This window comes from Schistocerca americana, chromosome X (genome assembly GCF_021461395.2).
Source record: "Schistocerca americana isolate TAMUIC-IGC-003095 chromosome X, iqSchAmer2.1, whole genome shotgun sequence".
Taxonomy (NCBI): Eukaryota; Metazoa; Arthropoda; class Insecta; order Orthoptera; family Acrididae; genus Schistocerca; species Schistocerca americana.
The window spans coordinates 714,309,260-714,336,378 of record NC_060130.1 but is presented as its reverse complement, the minus strand read 5'-3'; the positions used below and the strand labels follow the sequence as shown (position 1 = coordinate 714,336,378).

Here is a 27,119-nt window from a genome sequence, read left to right as displayed (position 1 = left end):
TACCGATGACCTCACCGTCTGGTTTCCTCCCCCACACAACCCAACCCAGGGTATGCATTTATTCTAATCTTCTATTAGTATACCACCTCCTTCCTTCTCTGTTTCTTCGTCTCGTTGTCTCTCACCTTTCTCTGACCTTCACCACCACCCTAATAGGTGGTTTGTAGTTCTTACTCCAACAGTATTTCTTAACAGTAGTAAGTAACATGTGTATCAAATTTGGTTGAATTTGTCCAGGGGTTTCGGAGGAGCTTTTACACGCAGCTTTACCCATGAATGCACATCACATATATTTGACATACTTCATGCATATTTGTACACATATTTCACCTGTATCTCTTGCACATTTTGGCCTACAGTTTTGTTTTCACATAGCTCAATGTTTATGGCATCTTATCTTATATCATTGTACAACTGTGTTGCATGATGATATAATTTTGCAGGTGTATACAGTAGCATATGTGGATACTGTCTGCGAAATGTGTTGGGAGTAAAGTTATTGGTAAAAGAAGTAATAAATTAAACTGTCATGCATTATGAAGCATTTTTCACACGCCTTGGTGTTTTTGACTTCGTATCACCTGAACTATTTGTTGTACAATGATCTAATTTTGTTGGTCAGTTAGTTAGTAACAGGTTCCATGGGCCATTTTGTGTGATACATTGTAATGATGTGGAATGAGTCATCATACCTCACATCACAAATTAATTTGTACAGACAGTTACACTGTGTACATTTCTATTTTTTTTTCTTTTTCATAAAAAGAATAAGAAAGATGTACAGATGTGAGTTAATAATTCTTACCCAGCACTTTTTACACATTACAATAACAGAAATTCTCCTACAGAATAGAAGGAGTTATCAAGGAGAAGTTTTCCCAGTTTGTTATCAAATAATTCTTTGCTGTCTGTCAGATATTTTATATCAGTGGGTAAATAATCAAAAATTTTTGTTGTGACATTGTGCTCCCACTTTTTGTGCTAAGGACAACCGTAATGAATGCCATTTTTCCTTCTGGTATTGTAATTACATACCTCATTGTTCCTCTTGAACTGTAGTGGTTTTATTTACAACAAACTACATGAGGGAGAAAATATACTGTGAAGCAGTAGTGACAATGGCCAACTCCTTAAACAGATGTCTACAAGGTGACTGTGGGTGAGCACCACATATTGTTCTCACAGAACTTTTTTGCACAATGAAGACTTTGTCTTAGAGATGAGTTACCCTGGAACATTATTCCTTATGACATTATTGAACAAAAACATGGAAAATATCACAACTTACTGATTTGTCTGTCCCTAAGATTTGCAACGATTCTAGGTGTAAATGTGGCTGAAATGAGTTGTTTTTGGAGTTCCAAAATGTGTTTTTTTTCAATTTAAATTCTCATCAATATGAACTACTAAGAATTTTGAAGTTTGTGTTGTGTTTATTATTTCCTCACCATTTGTTAAACATATCATTGGTGTAGTACCTCTAGATGTGCAGAACTGGATATGTTGGGTCTTTTTAAGATTGAGGGTGAGACCATTCACAAAAAACCAGTCAGTGATACTTTTAAGAACCTTGTTTACCATTTCTTCTGTTTCTGTATGTATGCTTGGATTCATTACAATACTAGTGTCATCTGCAAGAAGAATTAATTCTGCTTGTTATATACTAGATGGAAGTTCATTTACATATATGAGGAACAGTAGTGGACTTAAGAGTGAACCTTGGGGAGCTCCATACATGATTTTTCCCCAGTCAGAATTATGTCTCCGGACTGTATTGCTCGAATTACTAAGCACAACTTTGTGCTTTCTTTTGGTAGATATGACATTATCCATAGAATGTTAATTTATCTAGGAGAATACTGTGTTTTACACAGTCAACTGCCATAGAGAGGTCGCAGAAAATACCAACTGGTGCATTTTATTACTTAATGCTTGTAAAATCTGGTTGGTGTACACCTAACTGTGATTTGCTAAGGATACTATTGGTGCTAAGGTGAGATACTATTCTGGAATACATCACCTTCCCAAAAATTTTGGAGAAAGATTTCATCAATGAAACAGGTTGATAATTACTGCTTTAATGGTACACACAGTAGCATTTACGAATACTGTCCGCAAAGTGTGTAACAAATGAAGTTAGTAATAAAATAAAACATAATGCCTGATGCAGCACTGTTACTTGCGAGCAGTGAAAATTTAGTTAGCAATAACTTTTTTCCTTTCAACATTTTGTGGGGGTGTCAGCAAGAAAACATTTCTTAAAGCTGTGAAATTATGTGTAAAATTTTGAAGTCAGCAAGTGTTACCATTCTCAAATCCTGGATAAATAATGTCTGGGTATTTGGGCATCATGGCCTACACGTCTTTTTCACTCCTACCACCACTACTTTGGTAAGTAGGTGGTTCTTACCCCCACAGCATTTCTTTCCAGACAGTAAGTGATATCTGTGCTAAGTTTGGTTCATATCAGTTTAGTAGTTTAGGAGGAGATGTGGAACGTACATACATGCATACATACATACATTCATTTTTATAGCAGATATTTATTTATTGGAGAATTAATATGGCTATGATAGTTAAAAGCAACAGATTTCTCACACAGCAAAGTGAAACATTTGTCTGATGAATTAAATTATATTTTATGCCATTATCAGAGTCAATGAAATGATACCTTGTAAAATATTCCTATTTTGTGATGTGTGTTTGATGTGCCCTTGCAGATGTGCTAGTACAGAATGAGCTGCTAATTTACAAAGATAGGCAAGTTTTGAATATAACACATATTGTGGATGATAAAACATTTAGCAGCTGAAGAAAGAAAGAAGAAAGTACATTAAATCATTTTCAGACTCATTGATTGATGATTGCAAATGCTTAATTCAATAACTCTTTTGTTAAGCATGGAATGTAACTGCAGTTTGGACATTACTGTTCAGATTATTTTTCCATGTATACCTACTTGGAAGGGAGCTACAGTGGTGGGACCAGCGCCAGAGGGCTCTATGCTGCAGCCTGATTTTCCGATATCTGTTCATCTCGGGTCACCCGTAAACAGAGGGAGATAAGGGCATGGCTGGGATTAACAAACAGGTCTGAGAACCAGAGGACAGGTTCAAATGGCTCTGAGCACTAGGGGACTTAACTGCTGAAGTCATCAGTCCCCTAGAACTTAGAACTACTTAAACCTAACTAACCTACACATCCATGCCTGAGGCAGGATCAGAGGACAGGAACAGCTTGGGAACAAGAGGGAAGATAGCTGAGGGTCTAGCAGAAGAGAAGTGAAAGGCGGTGTCACCGTGCTGTGTGTCCACCAGAGGGCCCACAGGCGATGTTGGTTGCTTCTCCCTGCCATGGGCAGATTTGATTTTGATGGCATGTCCAGTCCTCCAGGGACAGAGTGAACCCAGAGCTTCCCCAGTACTGCTGGACGACTGCCAGGATCCGCTTAGCCTAGCGTCCTAAGCTCCACACCCACACATGGGTGCCTGGGCAGCTGTGGACTGAGTACCTGCAGTTCAGCTGCCTACATGTGGTATGACTGATTAGGCATTTTATGACACTGGATGCAATGTCATGGCATTGTCGGTAGTTAACAGAAAGCACATTTTGTCAAAGGCCAGGTGCGTCAGTTCTGTGAGAGGGGCCAGTCTGCACGAAAGCTGGTACGTACTGGGTCTGATCCATGACAGAAAAAAGTGATTTTACAGCATCTGAATCCATTACATGGAATGCGGCAAAGTGCTACTGGAGCCTCTTCTAGTACATTTCCAACTCTTCTGCAGTCTCACCACAAAGTAGGGATGGTGGCAGATCTGTAGCAGACTTTCGGGAGAGCAACAATGACAAGAAGGCTTCCTGATGTTACCATCCTCCAAACAGCTGTTGCAGAAAGTGCTGTACGACAACTTTCATCAACGCACCTGGTAAGGTAGCCTATTTCACAGGGTCTGGGTTGTGTAACGAACAGGAAAAATCCCATCCTTATTGCCAATTATGTTGTAACTCCCAGCGTTAAAGAGAGAGAGAGAGAGAGAGAGAGAGATAGATAGATAGAGAGAGAGAGAGAGAGAGAGAGAGAGAGATAGATAGATAGATAGATAGAGAGAGAGAGAGAGATAGATAGAGAGATAGATAGATAGATAGATAGATAGAGAGAGAGAGAGAGAGAGAGAGAGATAAAACCTCCAAAACAAGTATATTTAACAATTTCACAGGACAATAGCTCACAAAGGATACAATGTGTGGCATTGCCACATGGCAAAACAGGTACAATACAGTTCTAGTTAGTGTAGTAAATAGCACGATGAGCTAGAGCAGACTGAGGGTGATGGCCAGGTGGCAACCGCACATGTATACAGTGTGTCGCAGGTGATGCTGGAGGCACCTGCACAGCTGTCATGCTTGGTCGCTGGGCTGCATTGTCTCCCCCTGGCAGTCACGCTTCACAATATGGGATGTGGAGTGACTGTTGTGTCGCATGTGCCAGTCGTGCAATGATGGCTGACATTGGAGACAGGGGCTTGTGCCAGACTTCCAGGCAGTAGCCCAGTGGGCTACCACAGAAGCATTTAGTGTTTGTGATGAATATTATGTAGAGAAGACAATGATGAATGTGAATTCACCATAAGAGCACATCTGCCATTTTAAATGTGTCTTAACATTTCCTGTTAGTTACCAGTCTCTATATTTCTTACACTCGTACTGTTTATTATGTCGTGCCCCACATTACCTTTGTTCATCATAGAGCAACAGCCACCTGATGGAGAAAGGATGTGGTGAGGAGATACAACAGAGTTTCTTTAAGAAAAAATATTTATCAGCTTTTTCTGAGATAAATAAGTAAATAAATAGACGTAAATGTGTGGCTTCTGATGACAGTTCAATGGAATTCAATGTATAATCTTTGCAACTTTTTAAATTCTTGTAACATGATATTTCTTGAAAGTATCTCATATGTATGTTCTCAACCATAAAATCTCTTATACGTCTATAACGTGTGTGTGTGTGTGTGTGTGTGTGTGTGTGTGTGTGTGTGTGTTTTACTGAACATCAGCATAATTTTCTTACAAAGCTGAATGTTAAGACTTCGTATTATTGTGTGGTTTTTTAAGCATGAGTCTTGTGGAAATGTTTCACTTTCCATTAATTTATATTAATTTGATATCTAGCACGTGATCTGAGAGAAAAAGCATTGTGTTGAAGCTTCTTGATGCAGTCAATGTGAAATCGAATAAGACAAAGTCCCATCATATACTCAAGCAAAAGCAATACACTGAATTAATGAAAGTCATGGGATAGCGATATGTACACATACAGATGGTGGTAGTATCACGTACACAAGGTATAAAAGTGCTGTGCATTGTCAGAGGTGTTATTTGTACCCAGGTGATTCATGTAAAAAGGTTTCCAACATGATTATGGCCCCATGACCGGAAGTAACAGACTTTGAACATTGAATGGTACTTGGAGCTACATGCATGGCATATTTCATTTTGGAAATCATTAGGGAATTCAGTATTCTCAGATCCACAGTATCAAGAGTGTGCTGAGAATACCAAATTTCAGCCATTACCTCTCACCACAAATATCACAGTGGCCAGTGGCTTTCACGTGACAACCAAGAGGAGCAGCATTTGCGTAGAGTTGTAGTACTAACAGACAAGCAACACTGGGTGAAATAACTCCAGAAATAAGTGTGGGATAAAATTTGATATTAATGGGCTATGGTGGAGATGACTGACACTAAGGGATTTGCTAGCAACATGATATTATGTGCAGTGCCTGTCCTGGGCTCGTGGCCATATCAGTGGGACCCTGGACAACTGGCAAATAGTGGCTTGGTTATATGAGTCCTGATTTCAGTTGGTAAAAGCTGATAGTAGTGTTCAAGTGGGGTGCAAACCTAAGCCCTGGACCCAGGTTGTCAACAAGGCACTGTCCGAGCAGGTGGTGTCTCCATAAAGGTGTGACCTGTGTTTACATGGAATGGACTGGGTCCTCTGGTCCAACTGAACCAATCATTAAATGGTAATGGTTATGTTTGGCTACTTGGGGATCATTTGCAGCCATTTGTGGACTTCATGTATCCAAACTGTGATTGAATTTTTATGGATGACAATGCATCATGTCACTGGGTCGTGATTGGCTTGAAGAACATTCTGGCCAGTTTGAGTGGATGATTTGGCCACCAAGATCACATGTCATGAATCCAATCAAATATTTATGGGGCGTAATCAAGAGGTCAGTTCATACACAATATCCTGCACTGGCAACACTTTTGCAGTTATGAATGGCTATAGAGGCAGCATGGCTCAATATTTCTGCAGGGGATTTCCAACAACTTGTTGACCCCCATGCAACCTCGAACTGCTGCACTACACTGGGGAAAAGGATGTCTGACATGATATTAAGAGGTATCCCATGACTTTGTCACTTCAGTGTATATATAAATGAGGGAGTGAAATAACATTTTTAGAAATGCAGTTGCTACTTTGAAATTGTTAGATGTCTAATTTCTAATTAGATTGATACAGACTGTAGTGCAATATTCTGTGACTTGTAAATACTATCATTTTGTCATTTACATAACATTGAAAAGAAAATATTTGATATAGTCTAGTTTATTGTTGTTATGGAAATGTTGTATCTATGTTTTTCTTGTACAACCAAAGTTTTTATTTATTTATTTATTTTGTTCTATAATCTGTTATGTTTAATATTAACTTCTTACAATGAATTGTGATGCAGATAAGTAATATGTGACAATACCTTTAATTGATTACTTTTAAATGATTGACATGAAGGTATGTAATTGACTTCAAATTATGTGACTTGAATTAGGTTGTTTATGTATCTAATGACTGTGCAGAAGTAAAGGTGCTGTGAAGGATCCTTCTGTTTTCATACAAATTGATTGCTCAGGGGGAGGAGGGAAGGGTCTTTACGAAATCTTCACATTCATGCAAGAAATTTTCTAACACCACAGATAAAAAAAATTACAACTTGAGTATAAATATCATTTCAGGAAAATAAACTCCTATTTATCAGAAAAATAAGGTAAATGGTCAGCTGGTTCCTATGAAAAGGGAAAGATTTTCTTTCTCATCCTTGCCATGTCCAGGCCTACACTCACTCTAATGACCTCATTGTTAACAGAATGTTGAACACTTTATTTATTTATTCATTCATTAATTCATTCAAACAAAACAGGCCATTGGTGAGAATGGAGGCAGAAACTCTTCTCACCCTCTCCTCATTTCCTTTGTCTTGAGTTATGAGCTCTTATGTTAACCATCTGTTGTTGTGAAGAAGAACACATTCTCATGATACCACAGTCTCGTACCTCAGGAACAGTTCAAAATCTAAAGAAATAATCGGTTGTGTTCTTGTAATTCTATTGATTACATGCAAAACCATATGAAATATAAGCTTAAAGACACAAACACAAAGCTTACTCTACATCAGTGCTTGGATACCAATTACTGTATTGGATATGTTTCATTATATTTAAATACTTACATGACAGCAATTTTGTCACAACATTTGTTCCAATTAACATATCTGATAATACTTGCTTGCCATTTTGTAGGATTCCTGATGCAGATACTCCAGAAGCAAGAATGCTTGCTGTTTTGGAGTGGTACTTAACTTCATTTCATATGGGCCGTAGAAGCCCTGTCGCAAAGAAGCCGTATAATCCAATTATTGGTGAAATATTCAGATGCTCATGGCGGCTTGTGCTCCCAGTAGATGAAAAACAAACAACAGACAACTCATGCAATGAAATAACAGTTACATATATAGCAGAGCAAGTGTCACATCATCCTCCTGGTAAGTGAAGGTCATCTTCAGAGAACAGCTTCCATTATATAATGATGGTATGAACAAGTTAAGATGGTTAGCAGTAATAGTAAGGCCATCTGGTTATCAATGGTACTTAAGTACTTGAAGGGTATGAAGTTCTGAAAAAGTGTCGTATGCTATTCTAAAGACAATTCTATTTGAGCAGTTTAATGGAACTTATAAAACAATTAGATATTATATTCTAAATTAAATTGTTCTTGGAATATTCATCTTGAACATTTGTCTGGTGGTTGATATGGGAGTGGGAATTTTTTCTTGTTTTGGAAAAGCTTTTATTTGACTATGTTAAAGATAAGCAAGGCAACAGGGAAACAACTGCTTTAGAAATTATTCAGAAAGTAGTAGATTGTCTGTCATAAAACATTGCCGATTAAAACAGGCTGAATGCAGGCTAAGAACAGTTTTCATATACTTGGGATTAACATACTGTATATTGTCTTGTGTTAATCAAATTGGGCCAGTGATTATAGGATGACACATAAAGTATTAAACTTATTTTTGATGCAGGTTGATAAAATGAGGATTTTTGTGTAATGAAGCAAAGATTCTGAGCACAAAAAGAGAAACTGAAATGCTGCAGCAGTCATAATAGTAAATGTTGAGGTATACATTAGTTAATAATGTATAAAATGACAGACAATTAAGTTTCACTAAACTGATGTAAGATCAAAACTGCTAAACAGTAATCTACTGTTTTCTACACTGTCTCTTGTAAAAATGAAGGAAAAGGACTGTGTAATAATGGGTGACTGGAACAAATTTCAAAGAATTTTCCATGCAGTCAGAAGTTACTGTACAGGTAAGTCATTAAGACATTCAGTCCAGCCTTGAATGTAAGTGCACTTGTGCATTACCCTGTATAATCTAGTTTTCACTTTGGGGCAAGGTGAGACACGTATTTTGTATGGAAACCCAACCATGAATATGTGATCACCAACCACTACAGTCAAAATAGGAAAAAATCTGTAATTTCCGAAGTAAAAATGTATTGTTTATTTATGACTGTTTTGATTATTCATTAATAGTTTCTGTCCATGTTGAATTTGATGTTAGGCATCATAAATTAATAATGATAAAACACAGAATACACATTTAGAAACAGTGAAATTTCTGAAATTTGGACAAAAAAAGAGAACTGTTTTATAGATTTAAGAAAAGCAGGCAAAGCTTAAATTTTGTAAAAATGTTCGTGACATAATAATAGTATTTACTTTCAAGCCAATACAGTATGAACAACTGAAACAAACGTAAATTATATTTACATTTAAAAGCATGGCGAGAGTCAAGTTTTCCTCAGAGAATATATAGTTCAAACACGTTCTGTGTGTATAGTGAGCATGGGGGCCCAAGCTATTGCAGCACCCACTTAGTTTCTTGTGCTACAATCTGTCATTTCAGACTCTCCTCCTTTCTCTTACTCTCTTTCCCATAATGACAACCTTTGATGTTGACCTGGCTATTTCGGTTCCCTTCTGTGTTTGACCCACATTTTCCAAATTTTTCGGTAGTGTGGACTGACTTCAAAACACCACCTTAAATACTGCTACTGTGTGCAGCATTTAAGATCATCTGGGTGCAATACCTGTGTAGGCTTTTATATGCATTTCAAGGCCACCAAGAAAGCCAATCCTGCCTTTTTGGTTGAGCCCCCTGATAACATAGGAATCACACTGCTGGTGCCTGAACTGCTAGCTCCCCATGCATGCCAAGGAGTAGATGTCCATCTACCTGGGGCATAAGGACTCCCAGCAATGATTGTTGCACTAAATGGCCTTTGCTGCATTGGGAGAACTTGTGATAGGAGTAAGGTGGCATCAGCATATTTTTTTGCCGATGAAACATATTAAACTACACTTAAACAAAGGCCATTCATATCTGGCCATATCATCAGACAGGTGTAGAAATATCAATGCAGACAGTTACAGCCCATCTGCATTCCTTACCCTGGTGACCCTCTGGGAACAGGAACAACCCAGACACTTGGGAGCAAAACAATTTATTTTAACTCTTAATGTACTTGAACTGATGGAAATACTTTTACTGTGACAAAACCATTATTTTTTGTGGGACATATTGGAAATTTGGAGAAGTTGAGTCTTTGGGAAGAAAGCATAATGGATCGCTGTTGATTAAATCGTCCTCTGCTGCACAATCTACAGCTCTTTAGGCATGTGAGTGACATACCAGTGACCATTGCGCCACATAAAATTTTGAATATGCTCCAAGGAATCATCTTCCACAGAGACCTTACTCTGCAAACGGATGAGACGCTATGGGCTTATCTCGATTGGTGAAGCATACATTTTGTCTGATGCAGCCAAACAATCTTCTTGGACTGTGACCCCATGCCCCCGCCCCCCCCCCCCCCCCCCCCCCCCCGTTTTGTTTTTCCAGTTTTTAGATTTGGTCTCACCTTTTATGCCTTTACTTTGTGTATTTAATGTTCATTATTTTATAATTTGTATCCCATGACTGGATGCGTCCACTTTTAGCAGACCCTCTTTCTTCTGTAACTCACTTTGGAATTGTGGGACTGATGACTTCACTGTTTGGTCCCATAACCCCTCTCAATCAATCAACCCGATGCATCCAAGAAGATCCTGAGGATAATCAAACAGATAGAGGCACTTTCATTTTAGCCTTTGAAGGAAATTACCTGCTAGAAAAGGTTAGTCATGGTGACTAGGTGTGAGGTGAAAACTTAAGTCCCACCACCAAAGAGGTGCTTCAGATTCTTATGCTTTGGTCATATGTCATCATGTTGTACAATGGACCCAAAATACCGTAACTATAGATGATCACTTTACAAAGGTAGTCCCCACAAGCAACCACTTTGTGTTGCAGTTGGGTGGAACACCATCCTCCATATTCACTGGTTTGCCAGTCTTGAACAAATAAAATAAAATTCAGGAATATAAATTTATTGACCACATTTTGTTCACTGTGTAATGAAAAAAGTATGAATGGCTACTTCTTGTTGATGTGATGACCAATTAAGCGAAAGTCACAGCTATCACTCTCACTACCTCAAATTTGTCCAAACCAGTTCTTCGGCACCATCTTCAGGAACCACTTCCCAGACTTAGCTGGAGGAACAACTCCCTTCTCTGGTGTCTATTGGTGACAGGGCTCCTCTCAGGATCCCTCTACCTGAACACCGTCAGATAGTGGCCTGACGCCAACCAGTGGCTGAAAGAACTGATCTTTGGGTGCCAGGGCTGCCCAGCCTTCTGCCACTCCCACACTTAACGTGATAGGCCCTCAGTAGAACCCCTGCCACCAAAGGCTAAAAATGAGGTGGAGGACAAGGCTACTCTGGTAACCCAGGGGGTGCCAGATACCCTCCCCCGCACCTCCCTCTATGCCCTTACTTTAGAGAACTGTTATTTGAAGCTGACTGCAGAATGATTCTGTTGCCTCCAAGATAAACTGTGTGTAATGACCATGAAGATAAGATACGGGAAATTAGGGCTCATATCGAGGCATATATACAGTCGTTTTTCCCCTCATTCAATTTGTGAGTGGAGCAGGACAGAAAATAACTAGTAGTGGTACGGGATACCTTCTGCGAAGTGCTGTAAATGGATTGCGGAGTATCAGTGTAGATGTGTGCCATCAAATTTGGAACCGATGCTCATTGATGCGACTCTATCCACATCGATGCCTGCTAGGCAGTGATCCTGGGGCATGACTGGTCCTCTTGTGACCTTCTCGTCTAACTTGATCATCCGTGACATGATCATTCAGGGGAACTTAAATGGATATTACTGTCACCAGCCAGAACTGCAACACATTATTTTCTCCTCTTGTGCAATTTGTATTGCTCTACAAAAAACACATCATGCCGATGACCAGTACCCAACGATCTGCGCGCATCGTACACTCTGTCGGACCCATGCTGGCCCTGAGAGGGTATCTGGAGGTGTTCATACAGGAGTTTGCATAGGTGTCGTTAGTAACTGGATTACCCTCATACTATGTTGGAAGCTGTGGGGGTGTGCGCGCAAACAATCTCACCGATCACCATTTGCAATGTTTACTTGCCTCCAGGCAGGCCACTTACTTACATTTAATTGATGACATTAATCCAACAACGTCTCCTCCTTTTCCCACTTGGGGATTTCAATATGCACCACCCTTTGTAGGGGAGTACCACTTTGTCTGGTAGGACCTTCTGTTTGTCCAGCTTGTGTGTCTCCTCAAGGATGGTACTCCTACTTACTTCAGCTGTTGGATTAAATGACCCCCCCCCCCCCCCCATCTCATGTCTTTGCTATACTGGTCACTACATGATGACCTTTGTTACAGTGACCACTTTGTGGTTGTCTTGTCATTTCCTTGCCAATACCAGACAGACTAACTACCACACTGGGTGCTTCAAAGAGCCAACTGGCAGTTGTATGCTGCTGCTAGTACCTTCATCCCATCTCTGTCAGATTGCTCCGACAAGGCTGTGCAAGGTGTCTTGATGCAGGTGTCTGATCTGCTGTTCCGTTTCTACAAGTCCCTGACATTACTGGACGGTGCTATGGTGGACCAAAGACATTACAATAGCTGTTCAGGATCACTGCGGAGCTCTGCAGTGTTTCAAGTAACAACTTCACACAACAGCCTTGTCACTTTTCAGTGACTTCTTGATAATTAAATGCAGTGAGAACCAATGCTGTGAGTGCTATGTGTCCTCCTTGGGAATGTATGCCTCTTTGTACCAGATGTGGGCCAAATTCCATAGTCTTCTGGGCCACCAGAGATCCACAACTGTACTAGGTCTCTTCTTCTTGAAGGTCCCTGTACTGACACCTTGGCTGAACATTTTGCAACCCACTTTACAATAACATTGGTGTCCTTAATCTTATGTTGGACATGCAAGTGATGAATAGAAGACATTCCCATTTTCTTTGTCCCTCAACGTGCTAAATTACATAAAAAAACCTTTCACAGTCTGGGAACAGTTTCATGCTCTTGACCACTCACCTGATTATATCCACCTGAGTCTGAGTCCATTCAGAATCAGAAGATACAACATCTGACTGTTTCTCAACGGCTCCATTTCCAGAGGGTCTTAAATGGTATTTGGCTCAACAGTGTTTTTGCTTCGCAATTATGAGGGTGTATCATTGCACCAATTCTTAAGCCAGGCAAAAACCCAGCATCCATCGACTGTTACTTGCTGATTAGCCTCACAACATGCTCTGCAGACTGCTTGAAATGATGGTTGGCCAAGGATTATGCTGGGTTCTCAAATCTTGGGGCCCTTCGTCTCCCTATCAATGATGTTTCCAGGAGGGAAACGGCTACCCGATAGGCTTTTTCTAAGCACGAGCTCCTCAGTGCAGTCTTGTTTTTCACCATAAGGCATGTGACACCACCTGACATGATCGCATTTTACTTACCCTTCATGACTGGGGCTCTTGAGGCTCCCTACCAATTTTTATTTGTCAGTTTTTATCCCACAGACTGTGAATTTGAGTTGGTACTTAACTTAGTTGTCTATGGGTCCAAGATCACAGCATCCCATGAGGCTCCATGCTGAGTTTCACATTATTCCTCATCGCCATCAAAGGACTAGGGACCTTTATGAGCCGCTGGTCACCCCCGCACTGTGTGACAATGACTTCTGCAGGTGGGACTGACGGATGACATCGAAAAAGTACAAAGATGGGCAGCTCGTTTTGTATTATCAAGAAATAGGTGAGATAGTGCCAAAGACATAATAAGTGAATTGGAGTGGCAATCATTAAAACAAAGGCGTTTTTCATTGCGACAGGATCTTCTCATGAAATTTCAAACACCAGTTTTCTCCTCCAATTGCAAAAACATTCTGTTGCCACCCACCTACATAGGGAAAAATCATCATCACAATTGAGGCTCGCACAGAAAAATTTAAGTGCATGTTTTTCCCACGCACCTTTAGAGAGTCGAATGGTAGAGAGACAGCTTGAAGGTGGTTCATTGAACCCTTTGCCAGGCACTTTATTGTGAATAGCAGAGTAATCACGTAGATGTAGATGAGATGTAGGTTTGGTACAGCTCCCACTGTGTAGCCTTTGCTGAATACCAATTTCAAGGCACCATTCGGTGGGTCTCTGCATGGACACTTTTGCGTGGTACCAGTTCTCTCATGCAAAAATGCAGGTTGTGTGTGTTTGTCATTGTACCATAGTCCACTCTGACCCAGAATGCCACTTGGGAACTCAGTGCTTGGATGTCCTTGCCTAGTCTTGAATTTTTGGACTCCTGTTTGCCAAGAAGCTGGCTTAGCTACATGCAAAAGCTTAATGCTCTCTGCTTCCTTGACTAGGCCTCTTGGGGCGTGGATTTTGCTACTCGCCTTCATATCTATCGGGTGCTAGTCTAGTTCCACTTGGACTATGTTTGTCAGGTTTATAGCTTGGCTGCATCTTCAACTTTGAAATTGTTAGATCTGGTCCATCATTGTGGAGTTCGACTGGCCACTGGCGTCTTCCAGACTACTCTCGTAGACAGTCTCCTTACTGAAGCAGAGATTTTCTCTCTTCATTTCCAATAGTACCATATCTTGCTCACCTATGCAATCACCATTTAACAATTTCCTAATCCTCCAACACTAGGTAAATGTTTATATATGAGGGGTGTTGACCCCCTGATAGCTGCTCTCATGTGGGATTACCAGTTGGTATACATCTCGCAGTCCTCTGCCAGGCCCTCTGACTTTTCTCCTTAGAATGTACTCCCTGTGTTATCTTGCAACCAATCCCCCACCCCATTCCCTTGGTTGGCACCAAGGCCATGAATTAGGACTAGAGTCTGTTTTCTCCATGACCTTTCGGCGTCTGTTGCTTTCAGTTCTCCAGGAGTAACACTGTTGACTGTAAAACCATTGATAGGACAGGTTATCTTTTTATATTTCCTGTTGGTCAGGAACACCAGTCAACGTGCAGTGCTTTTACGGTGGAGGTAATGGCCATTAGCAAATACCTCTGCTCTATTAAATGAGCCACCCTTGACTGTGCTTTAGTATGTAATGACCCACCCTTGACTGTGCTTTAGTATGTAATGACCCAATCAGCAGTCTGCAGATCAGTGACGGATGTTACTGATCTGCTGTACATAACCTTCTCTCTAAACTCAGTGATACTGTCTGCTTGGTTGCTTTTCTGTGGGTCCTAAGTCTTGCGGGTATCCCAGGGAATGAACTGGCTGACCATTTGGCTAGAGAAGAGATGATAACTTGCCGCACATTTACTTTGATGAGCCCAAATACAGATTTGCAGGTGCCACTAAGGCTTCTGGTTGATTGGGAATGGATCATCATCTGGTGGGCTACTGGACCCTTTTATAACCTCTGCGCTACCAAGGAGACTACTGCTGCATGGGGCACTCCTCCTCCTGGAAATAATCCACTATTGTATATCACCTCTGCATCAGTCCTAACAGACTAGCTCGTAGTTTTATTTTATGTAAGAAACCACCCCCGCAATGTGGTTGTGACAGTTGCTTATATCCTGGTGGAATGACTCCTCCTCCAGGCGCACTATGCTGAACTTAATGTTCCAGATTCTTTGCCTCTCATGTTGGTGGACAACTCACGGGCGCTGAAACTGGCTCTCCATTTGCTTCATGACAGTGATTTTTGTTCTCAGATATAATGTTTTGGTTTTTATTTTCAGATATAATGTTTTAAACTACCTTTGAGATGGAGTGATTGGGGTTGGGGTCGTCTCCTGTCACATGATGGATCAGGGGAACGCTCGACCCTGTCTCCTTGCCTGCTGCCTGTATCATCCCTCCTTTCCTCTGTTTTAATTCCTTTTAGGAGACTTGCTTCTTATCCTGCCACACCATTTTTCCCATCCTATGTGTAACACACTGTTGCTTAGTGGATGCTGTCCTCTTTAACACTTTGCCTGTGATGGATTGGGAGTTGGACAGCTGTGGGAGGGCCTGCCCCCTTCACTTTCAGAGCCCTAGGGGACACCCATGCACAGCCTTAACTGTTTCTCTCATTTTGTTTTATTCTTGATGGTCCATCTGATATCCATTACCTTTTTAGCCTTTTGGCCGTACTGTTCTGGATCTCTTGCCGAGAAGGCATTCTTTACTCTGTAGCTGTCTTTGTCCTTAATTGAGTTGGCAGGGGTGAGATGTAAAACTGGTTTCTCTCAGCACAGCTCAGTCCTAGGAGCCCACTTTTCTGCACTAACTAGTAGACCGGTTCAATTCATATACTTACAGTTTTCTGTGAATCGCTTGTCTTTTCTGGCATAAGTTTTGCAGTCACAGCCTCACTTTTACAACATCTGCGTACTTTCCTCATCCGAGCACATCCCTTTTGGCTGTCACTTATTCCGAATGAATGAGCCCTTGATTGAGGGATGGGTGACCTCACTTGTTAGTCCCTTACTCAGTTGACCAACCAACCATCCCACAGTTCTAATACAATCTAAGTCAAATATTGGTATGTAAGAGTGTTTTCAAATTTGAGCAAGTGTATCATCCCTGCTTCAGTTGTTCCTGATGTGGTTGCTGGTAAGGACTTCAGATAGCCATCTGTAATTCAATTCACTGTTATCAGGGCAGAAAATGCTAATATTGAAAAGTAACCCTCACCACACACTGTAGAGTGGCTGGAAGAGTATATATGTAGATGTATTCATTGTTTGTCACTGATAGTTAATTAATCTGCTTCATAGGACAGCATTAGCCTTTTTTTTCATAACTTTGACTGTAACATACAGGCTGTGTGGCCTCTACCACCGGAGGTTCAAGTCCTCCGTTGGCTGTGTGTGTGTGTGTGTGTGTGTGTGTGTGTGTGTGTGTGTTTTAGTGTGTAAGTCTAGGGGCAATTGACCTCAGCAGTTTGGTCCCTTAGGAATTCACAAACATTTGAACACATTTTTTGTAACATAAAATGTCTTATTTGACTATCTTAATCCCATTGCTCATGTGGGGTGGCTTTGCATGTGATACAGAAAGCAGTACTGTAAGTGCAACCACAATGGAGGAGTATCTGTGAAGAGGCCAGACAAACCTGTAGTTCCTGATGAGGAATGGCAGCCTTTTCTGTGGTTGCATGAGCTACAGTCTGAATGATGGACTGAATTGGCCTTCTGTAACTTTAGGTAGCATTGCATTCGTGTGTGGTTACTGTGAATGGCTGAAAGCTGAGAGAAACTACAGCAATTACATTTCCCAAGTACATGATATTCTACTATGTGGTTTAATGATTACAGAAATGTCTTGGATAAAATCTTCCAGAGGTAAAATAGTCCTCCATTTGTATTCCTGGGTAGGGCCTACCCAAGAGAATGTTTTAATTTGGGTAAAAGGGGGGGGGGGGGTGGTAAGTAGATGAGAGGATAGTTTGAAGTTAGATATAGTGGCAGCTAAAGAAGTGTGGTGGCAGGAAGAACAGAACTTCTGGTTAAGTGAGCACAGGGTTATCAACATAACATAAAATATGGATGATTCAGTAGTAAATATAATAAAGAATAAAAAATAGGAATATGGATGAGTTTACTATGAACAACATATTGAATGCATTATTCAATCCAAGTTAGAAACGAAGCCAACACCCACTATATTAGTGCAAGTGAGTGTGCCTACAGCTCTGCAGATGATGAAGAGTAAAGAGATTAAAAAATGTATGAGGAGATAAAAGAAATTATTCAGATGTTTAAGGGAGATGAAACTTTATTGTGATGGGTGACTAGTACATAAAGGATGAGAAGGAAAAATATCAGGAGAACATGGACTAGAGGAAAAGGATAGGGGAAGGCACCTGGAAGAATTTTGCACAGAATATAATTTAATCGTTGCTAAGAATTGGTTTAAGAATTGTGAAAGAAGATTGTATATATGGAAGAGTCCTGGAGACATTGGATAGTTTCACACAGATTATGTAATGGTAATATAGAGATTTTGAAAGCAGATTTTAAACAGCAGAATGTTTCCAGTGACATGCGTGGAGTTAGACCAGGCCGTAATTTACTTATTATGAACTGCTGATCAAAACTAAAGAAATTCTCCTCTGTGGGTCCAGGGATTAGAATAGGACCAAGGTATTCCTGCCTGTCGTAAGAGGCAACTAAATGGAGTCTCACAAGTTTTGGCCTTTATGTGATGGTCCCCTGTAGAGTTTGAGCTCCATTTTTTTCAAAATTTTTCCAAGGAGCGAGCCAATTGGGGAAGGTGCACAATGTCCATCATGCACCGATACCTCTCACATCCTTCATCGACGTGGATTTGCTCTTCCGCTCATTCTCCAGCTGTCGGGCGAGGTCACCCTCCTTGGCGCATTTTCCTCTGTGCTCTGTGCAGTATCATGCTTTCTGCACTGTTGATGATAATCGACTTCTTAACTCGTTTGCGGCTGATATCCAGTGCGGTAGCCAGTCCATTGTGGTGAGGCCGCCATGTAACCTGTTGGTTGTAGCCCCCTGACCGCACAAGGATCGCTCTGCTGATGTCTGTGCTGTTAACTCTCCATGTATGCCAAAGAGTAGTAGATGCCAGTCACCCTGGGGCATCAAGACTCCCAGCAATGGGCATCCTGCCAGGTGGCTTTTGCTGTGGCTGGGTGGTGCCCATGGGGAGGGCCCCTGGTCGGAGTGGGTGGCGTAAGGGCGGATGACTTGCCATGAAGTGTAATACGTCATCTCTTGCTGGTGGTCAAACACCAGCAGTCTCAAAGCAGTCAAGGTGTAACTTCAATGTTAAGAAATACGAAATTGCACCCCCCCACCCCCCACCCCCACCCCCACCCCCACCCCTCCCCGACGACACACCATGGGAGGAATGCCAGGCTAAGGATGGCAGTGAAGCTTATTCACCCTGGTACCTCGTATGTACGAGAGCTGATGATGAAACTTTCTTGTCAATGAAACCTCAGTTTTTTGTGGAGCATTTAGAGGGTAAGTATGGAGAGGGCTTGTCCAAAATACAGTTAGGGTCGGTCTTGATCAAAATAGCATCCTCTGCTCAGTCATGGGCACTACTTGTCTGTGACAAGCTGGAGGTTGTTTTTGTTTCCATCACGCCCCATAAGAGCATAAATATGGTCCAGGGTATCATATTTCAGAGGGACCTTCTTTTGCAGTCTGACAATGAGCTGCACGCCAATTTAGAGTGGGGAGGTGTCCATTTTGTCCTGCATGTCCACCGGAGTCCGAGGGATAATCAGGTTGTCACAGATGCCTTCATCTTGGATTTTGAGGGTGACACTTTACCCTAGAACGTCAAGGTGATGGTCTGCCCCTGTGATGTAAAGCCGTATATCACTCCCCAATGCGGTGCTTTAAGTGCTGGAAGTTTGGCGATATGTCTTCTTGCTGTACTTCTAGTGTCACCTGTAAGGATTTTGGACGACCTTCACATCCCATTACTCTCTGTGCCCCACCTCCCATCTGTGTCAACTGCAGAGAGCACCATTTGACTTGCTAGCCAGACTGCAGGATTCTCCAGAAAGAAAGAAAAATAATTGAATACAAGACCCTGGACCGACTGACGTACACTGAGGCCAAGAGAAAATAATGAGAAGTTACATCCTGTGCATATGATGTCAACCTTCGCTGCCACTATGACAGCGGTTCTACCATCTTCCGTTCCACCGTGGCTCTCAGTCCCATCAGACTCCACCTGCCCACTTGATGGTGGGAGGCACTTCCCTCCCTGTTGCTCCTGCACAACCTACTTCAGTAGCCACCCAGTCACCTCCCCCCCCCCTCCCCCCAACCATCAGGGATGTCAGTCCAAATCCCAACTTCTCAGCCGGAGAAGCATAAGACTTCTTCGGCTCCTCTCGCCAGGAAGGGATCACTTGGTTCACCCCATTCCTACCAGTGGTTGACACCCGCCAGTGGTTGAAGCAACCACAGGTAGGTGGTCGTAGGGCCTCCCTGAGACTGAATCCATGAAGCCCTCCCAGCTGGACAAACCTAAGGAGCAGCGAGAAAAACCTAAAAAGAAAACCGAGCGAGGTGGCGCTGTGGTTAGACACTGGACTCGCATTCGGGAGGACGACGATTCAATACCGTGTCCGGCCATCCTGATTTAGGTTTTCCGTGATTTCCCTAAATCATTCCAGGCAAATGCCGGGATGGTTCCTCTGAAAAGGCACGGCCGACTTCCTTCCCTAATCCGATGAGACCGATGACCACGCTGTCTGGTCTCCTTTCCCAGCCAACCAACCAACCTAAAAAGAAAAGGTCCCCTTAGATCTAAGGCACTGTGGTGGCACCCACACCACCATTACCTACGAGCTCTGTGTGTGAGGATGAGGTGGAGATTCTGGTGTCCACTGAGGACATAGATCTCGCTGGGCCCTCAGGCACAGTGGATGTCGATCACACAGGTACTCACCTGGTGGCAGCAGGTGACCCTGAGGCGTAGACTGCCTCATTGAGTGTTTCAGGCCTTCCCAGTTTCACGATCACATAACCCTCCAGTGGAATTGCGGCGGTTTTTTCCACCACCTGGCTGAGCTACGGCAACTGTTAGGCTTTACACCTGCTTTCTGCATTGCCCTACAGGAAACCTGGTTCCCGGCAATGCAAACCCCTGCCCTCCGTGGTTATAAGGGATATTACAGGAACCATAGTGACTATAATAGTGTCAGGTGGAGCTTATGCTTAGGTCCTGAACTCTGTATGCAGTGAACCTGTGCCCCTTCAAACCCCTCTTGAAGCTGTGGCTGTCAGGATAAGGACGACGCAGGAAATAACTGTCTGCAATGTATGTCTTCCTCCAGATGGTGCAATACCCCCGAACGTATTGGCTGCACTGATTGATCAACTCCCTTAACTTTTCCTATTTCTGGGACATTTTAACGCGCGTAATCCGTTGTGGTGTGGCACCATGGTTACTGGCCGAGGTAGGGAAGTCGAAAATTTATTGTCACAACTCGACCTCTGCCTCTTAAATACAGGTGCCCCCACACATTTCAGTGTGGCACATGGCACATATTTGGCCATTGACCTCTTGGTTTGCCATCCTGGCCTTCTCCCATCTATCCACTGGAGAGCGCATGACAATGCTGGTGACCACTTCCCCATCTTCCCGTCATTCCCCTGGCGTAATGCCCATGGACACCTACCCAGGTGGGCTTTAAACAAGGCATAATGGGAGGCCTTCATCTCTGCTGTCACCGCTGAATCTCCGCCATATGGTGCCATCGATGTTGTTGTTGAGCAGGTCACTACAATGATCGTTTCTGCAGTGGAAAACGCGATTAGTCGTTCTTTAGGGTGCTTCCAGTGAAAGAATCCCTTGGTGGTCGCCAGAAGTCAGTCAGGCAATTACAGAGCATTGGCGAGCTCTACAGTTACATAAGCGGCACACTTCCCTAGAGCACCTAATAGCCTTAAAGGGACTCCATTCCCGCATTCGCCAGCTTATAAAATGACGGAAACAGGGTGTTGGGAGAGGTATATGGTGACCATTGGGTGCCATACGTCACCTTCCCGACTCCCAACTCTGAACAAAGATCAGACAGCTTTTTGGGTTCCACACCCCAACAGGTGAACCTGACATTAAACGTCAATGGCGTGGTATCTACTGACACAAATGTGATTGCTGAGCACTTTGCTCGAACCTCTGTGTCAGAGAACTACCCCCAGCCTTTCGCACCCTCAAACGGCGAATGGAAAGGAAAGTCCTGTCATTGACTACATGTCACAGTGAACCTCATAATGCCCATTTACAGAGTGGGAGCTCTTCACCGCCCTTGCACATTGCCCAAACACAGCTCCTGGGCCAGATCGGATCCTCAGTCAGATGATTATACATCTCTCATATGACTACAAGCGACAGCTCCTCGTCATCTTCAACTGGATCTGGTGTGATGGCGTCTTTTCATTGCAATGGCAGGAGAGCACCATTATTCCGGTGCTCAAACCTGATCGAAACCTGCTTCATGTGGATAGCTACTGGCCCATCAGTGTCACCAACTGTCTTTGTAAACTGCTGGAACATATGGTGTGTCGGCAGTTGGGTTGGGTCCTGGAGTCACATGGCCTACTGGCTCCATGTCAGGGCAGCTTCCGCCAGGGTCGCTCTACCACTGATAATCTTGTGTGCCTTGAGTCTGCCATCCGAACAGCCTTTTCCAGATGCCAACATCTGGTTGACATCTTTTTTGACCTGCCGATATCATAGCCTTGCCACATTGTATGAGTGGGATCTCGGGGGCCCGCTCCCGATTTTTTATTCTAAACTTCCTGTCGCTCCGTACTTTCCATGTCAAAGTCTGTGCCTCCCATAGTTCCCCCCCCCCCCCCCCCCGCCCTCCCCCCGTATCCCGTAATCAGGAGGATGGCATTCTGCAGGGCTCCGTATTGAGTGTCTCTTTATTTTTAGTGGATATTAACGGTGTAGCAGCAGCTGTAGGGCCGTCGGTCCCACCTTCTGTGTATGGGGATGGTTTTACGACTGGTTTTCAGTGCCTGATAGACTTTGCGTATGTTCATGGAGGACATATTGAACAACACTCCTTGCCAGATTGCCGCAGTGGTTTCACTGCAGAGCTGGTAGCCATATCTCGTGTTCTTGAGCACATTCACTCATGCACTGGTGAGTCATTTCTCCTGTGTACTGACTCCTTGAGCAGCCTACAAGCTATCGCGATCATTGCTACCCTTGCCATCCTTTGGTAGAATCCATTCAGGAGTCCATCTATGACCTGGAACAATCTCGTTGTTCAGTGGTGTTTGTGTGGACCCCAGGACGCCTCAGAATCCAAGGCAATGAACTTGCAGACAGGCTGGCCAAACAGGCTATGTAGAATCTGCTTCTGGAGATGGGTATCTCCAAAATTGACCTGTGTTTTGTGTTACGCCGTTGGGTTTTTCGGCTTTGGGAGACGGAATGGTATAACAGTACTCACAACAAACTGCGTGTCATTAAGGAGACTATGAATGTATGGAAGTCTTCCATGTGGTCCTCTTGCAGGGAATCAGTTGTCCTCTGCTGGCTCTGCATCGGCCATATGTGGCTAATGCTGGGTTACCTCCTCTGTGACGAGGACCCACCTTGGTGTCGCTGTGGCTCACAAGTGACGGTCGTCCATCTCTTGCTGGACTGCCCACTTTTAGCCACTCTTTAACGACTTTTAACTTTCCCAGCACCCTACCTTCAGTGTTGAGTGACAATGCCACAACAGCAGCTTTAGTTTTACGTTGTATTCATGAGGGTGGGTTTTATCCTTTGATCTAAGTTTTAGCGCATGTCCTTTGTCCCTGCGTGTCCTCCAGCCTAGTACTTTTAGGGTGGAGGTTTTAATGTGTTGCAGAGTGGCTGGCTTCTCCTTTTTATTCTCATAATGAACGAGCCACGGTAATCTGCCCTCTCGTTTTGATGTCTTCTCCATGTTTCTTCCGTGTCTCTGTGGTTTTCTTGTCTGATTTTGTCCATTTTAGTGTTTGTTGCCCTTCTGTCATTCTTGTGGATTTCCCCTTTCTTCCAGCTGTGTTTTGTATGTCTTACTTATTTTACTCCCACCCCTGTGGAATTATTTTAATTGAAACGAGGGACAGTGACCTAGCAGTTAGGTTCCTCCCTCCCCCCCCCCCCTCCCCTCCCCCTCTTATAAACCAACCAACCAATTAAAGGAATTGCAGAAAGGTAGAAAATCAAGCACTGGACTTATCAATAAGTTAAAATATTCCAAAGGGAGCATTAATCTGTGAGTGACTGAAATGAGGAAAAGGAACACAATAGAAGGTGGAAGGGAAGATGAAATAGTGATGTTTGCAGATGATGATATCATCAAAAAGAAAAAGGCCAGCAGAAGTCATTGTATAATATCTGAGATAAAAGTACTCTGTCTTCAGGCCACGAGTGGCCTACCAGGACCATCCGACCGCCGTGTCATCCTCAGTGGAGAATGCGGATAGGAGGGGCGTGGGGTCAACACACCGCTCTCCCGGTTGTTATGATGGTATTCTTGACCGAAGCCACTACTGTTCAGTCGAGTAGCTATTTAATTGGCATCAGGAGGCTGAGTGCACCCCAAAAAATGGCAACAACGCATGGAAATACAGAATTTAATCGGTGAGGGGAGAAAATATAAAAATGCCAGTAGTAAGCAAAAAAGGGAAGACTATATAGCCTGTCTATATATTCCTTCTGCCTTTCAAAGAAAACAAACTTGAGTACAATCTAATGTAAAGAGAAGAGGAAGTAGTAGGAAATATACTGTGAAAAATATTTGATAGATCGCTGAAAGACATAAATTGAAACAAGGTACCTAGAGTAGACAACATTCCCTCAAAATTAATGAGATCTTTGGGAGAATATACCATAAAGGAAAATATTCCATCTGGTATGTAAGATATTTGAGACATGAAGATTACTCACAGAAGAATGTAGTGAATGATTCCAATTCCAAACAGCACAGGTTTTGACAGGTATAAATATCACAGAACCACCAGTTTAATAAGTCATAGTTGCAAAATACTGACCCAAATTATATACAAAAGAAAATGGTACAAGCCAATCTCAGGGAATGTAAGTTTGAGTTCTGAATAAATGTAGGAACATGTGAGGCCGTACTGGCACTACGACTTGTCTTACAAGATAGGCTGAAGACGGGCTTTTCGCGATGTTGACAGGAATAGACTCTTTGGAAGTTTCAGACTAGCAGGGCTAAAATACAGGGAGCAAAGGGTTATCTGCAACTTGTATAGAAACTGTACTACAGTAGTAAGTCAAATGTCATGAAAGGGAAGCAGTAGTTGAGAAAGGAATGAGACAATGTTGTAGCTTATCCCCAATATTATTCAGTCTGTACACTGAGCAAGCAGTAAAAGAAACCAAAGAGAAATTTGGAATAGAGGAAATAAAGACTTTGATGTTACCGGTGATATTGTTATACTGGCAGAGACGGCAAAGGAGTTGACAGATCAGATGAAAAGACTGGATGGTGCCTTGAAAAGAGGTCATAAGATGAGTATCAAAAAAGATAAAGCACCACTAATGGAAAGTAGTTGAATCAAATCAGATAATGCCGAAGGAATTAAATTAGGATGATGACGCTGAAGGTAGTAGACGAATTTTGATATTTGGGCAGCCAAGGAACTGATGATATAAAATGCAGACACAATACCAAGAGAAACGTTTCTGAAAAAGAATAGTTTGTTAACGTTGAACATAAATTCGTGTTTGAGGAAGTCTTTTCCGAAGGTATTTGTCTGAAGTGTAACCTTGCACAGAGGTGACACATGGATGATAAATGATTCAGACAGGAAGAGAATAAAAGTTTTTGAAATGTTGTTCTACAGAAGAATGCTGAAGGCTAGATGGATAGATCGCATAACTAATGAGAAGATACTGAATTGGTGATAAAAGAAATGTATGCTACAGCTTGACTAGAAGAAGAGACCAGTTGATATTACACATCTCAAGGCATCAAAGAATACTTAATCTGGCAATGGACTGAAGTTTAGGGGAGCAAAAATAGTAGAGTAGTAGAGGTAGACAAAGTCTTGGTTACAACAAGTAGTTTCACATGGATGTAGGTTGCAGTAATTTGCAGAGATGAAAAGGTTTGCACAGGATAAACTAGAATTAAGAACTGTATCTTACCAGATTTCAGACTGAAGACCATAGAATCAGCAATAGCATTACTGATCTTCAATTATTTCTATGCAAAATAAAAAAAAAATTACTACTGTTGTAGTATTACTTTCACTTACCACCATTTTCTCAAGGAAAGGACATGTTCTATGGAATGAGACACAAGTACAGCATTATAAAATGTTGTATGGCTTTCAAGTTGGTGCAAGCCTTTAAATTTGTTGGCACTTTTGCATTTTTCATGTCAGTTTCACTAACATTTTTATTAAACTTATTTGGCCTCTGAGAGGCTGAGTATGAATAGATGCCAAGCCAGACATTTTCCCAACAAAAAACTCTGAGGTGGTCATCACAAATAAACGCCATTCTCTCTGCATTAGTAACACTAACCAGTAGACCAAGAAGCAGGAAGGTGGCCCAATCACATAAGAAAGACTCATTTCTTTGGTTGTCCCTGTGGCTGCCAACACTGGTGTCTGGTATTTTCATTGACCTCCACATGGACCAAGCTTTTTCATGCCTGTGTGGTTGACATTCCTGAAGTGACATCCATATATTTGGTGTATCTCCAGTTACCATCTATGCATCTAATAATTGTTGTAGGTGCCCACTGTTAGGGCACAATTAGATTAATAAACTGTTCCTGCAATTCAGTGCCTAATTAGTTCTAAGTTCTAGGCAACTGATAACCTCAGAAGTTAAGTCGCATAGTGCTCAGAGCCAGCCATTATTTTGCACTAAACCTGTCAATAGGTCAGGTCTGTAATATGTAGTCACAAAGTTCCTTAATCATTTTCTAATATAAGTATAATGATAACTGTGTAATATGAGTATCAAATTTCCGGCAAGTAGTGAAGCAAATTTTAAATCAAAGTTAAAACTGTTTCTTCTGACTAAGTCTTCCTTTCTTGTAGACATATTCGTAAGTAAGGCTAGTGATATGTATTGTATAGTAACCAAAAGTTTTCTTTTGTTGTTAAATATAAATATAGTCATGACAGATGGCATTTAATCTTACTCATTCTACATCACTGCAGTACAAACTGCGTAAATAATAGATGGAATATGAAATTAAGCAACCAGCTAATGAATTGATCAATGTGCATTATGATTGTGATGTGTTGAAGATAATATTTTTTCAAAGTTCAGCTCAGACTTTTTTTTGTAATGAAACAATTTATTGTGTGAGATTCATATACTGGGAAACACCTTCTGTTGTGAACACTGGCTCATAATAGCCCCTTTATTATTTTTTAAAAAAATCATTTTGAAATCAGGTGTGTTTGGACACTGTCAGAGACTCTTAATGACCATGTTTGTTACCCATTTATTAATGGCTATTGATTTATGTAACTCTACACTATCATTTTTTTTCTAAAGTAAGACAGAAAAGGAAGACATTTTCACAAGTCGTGCAGCAGGTCACTGTAGCAATAAAGTAAGTGCTCTTCACTCCTTCTTTTTCATCCTCATGTCATACCATGATCTCCTACTATTCTATGGTTGTTTGGAAGAGAGAACTGCTTGTTTCCACTGTTGCTTAGACTGTTTTTTGTATTGGCTTACAAATACACATCATCATTTCTTACAAGCGTAACTTAACTGTGAGGTCATGCATGGTTTCTTTTGTGGTAGTGTCCCTTTCTCACAGAGTATACAATTAGTTGATACTAGATAATTTTGAATGAACAGACAAATTTTAT

The 27,119-nt window shown here is 41.9% G+C and overlaps 1 protein-coding gene across 2 annotated transcripts in view; it reads left to right on the top strand.

Moving 5' to 3' along the window:
- LOC124556666 (oxysterol-binding protein-related protein 11-like) overlaps nt 1-27,119 on the top strand; it is a 193,960-nt gene that overhangs the window by 106,218 nt on the left and 60,623 nt on the right. For both annotated transcript variants that reach the window (XM_047130635.1, XM_047130636.1), the window contains one exon: nt 7,592-7,833. In XM_047130635.1, the coding sequence (XP_046986591.1) occupies nt 7,592-7,833 (242 nt within the window). The remainder of the gene's footprint in view (nt 1-7,591; nt 7,834-27,119) is intronic.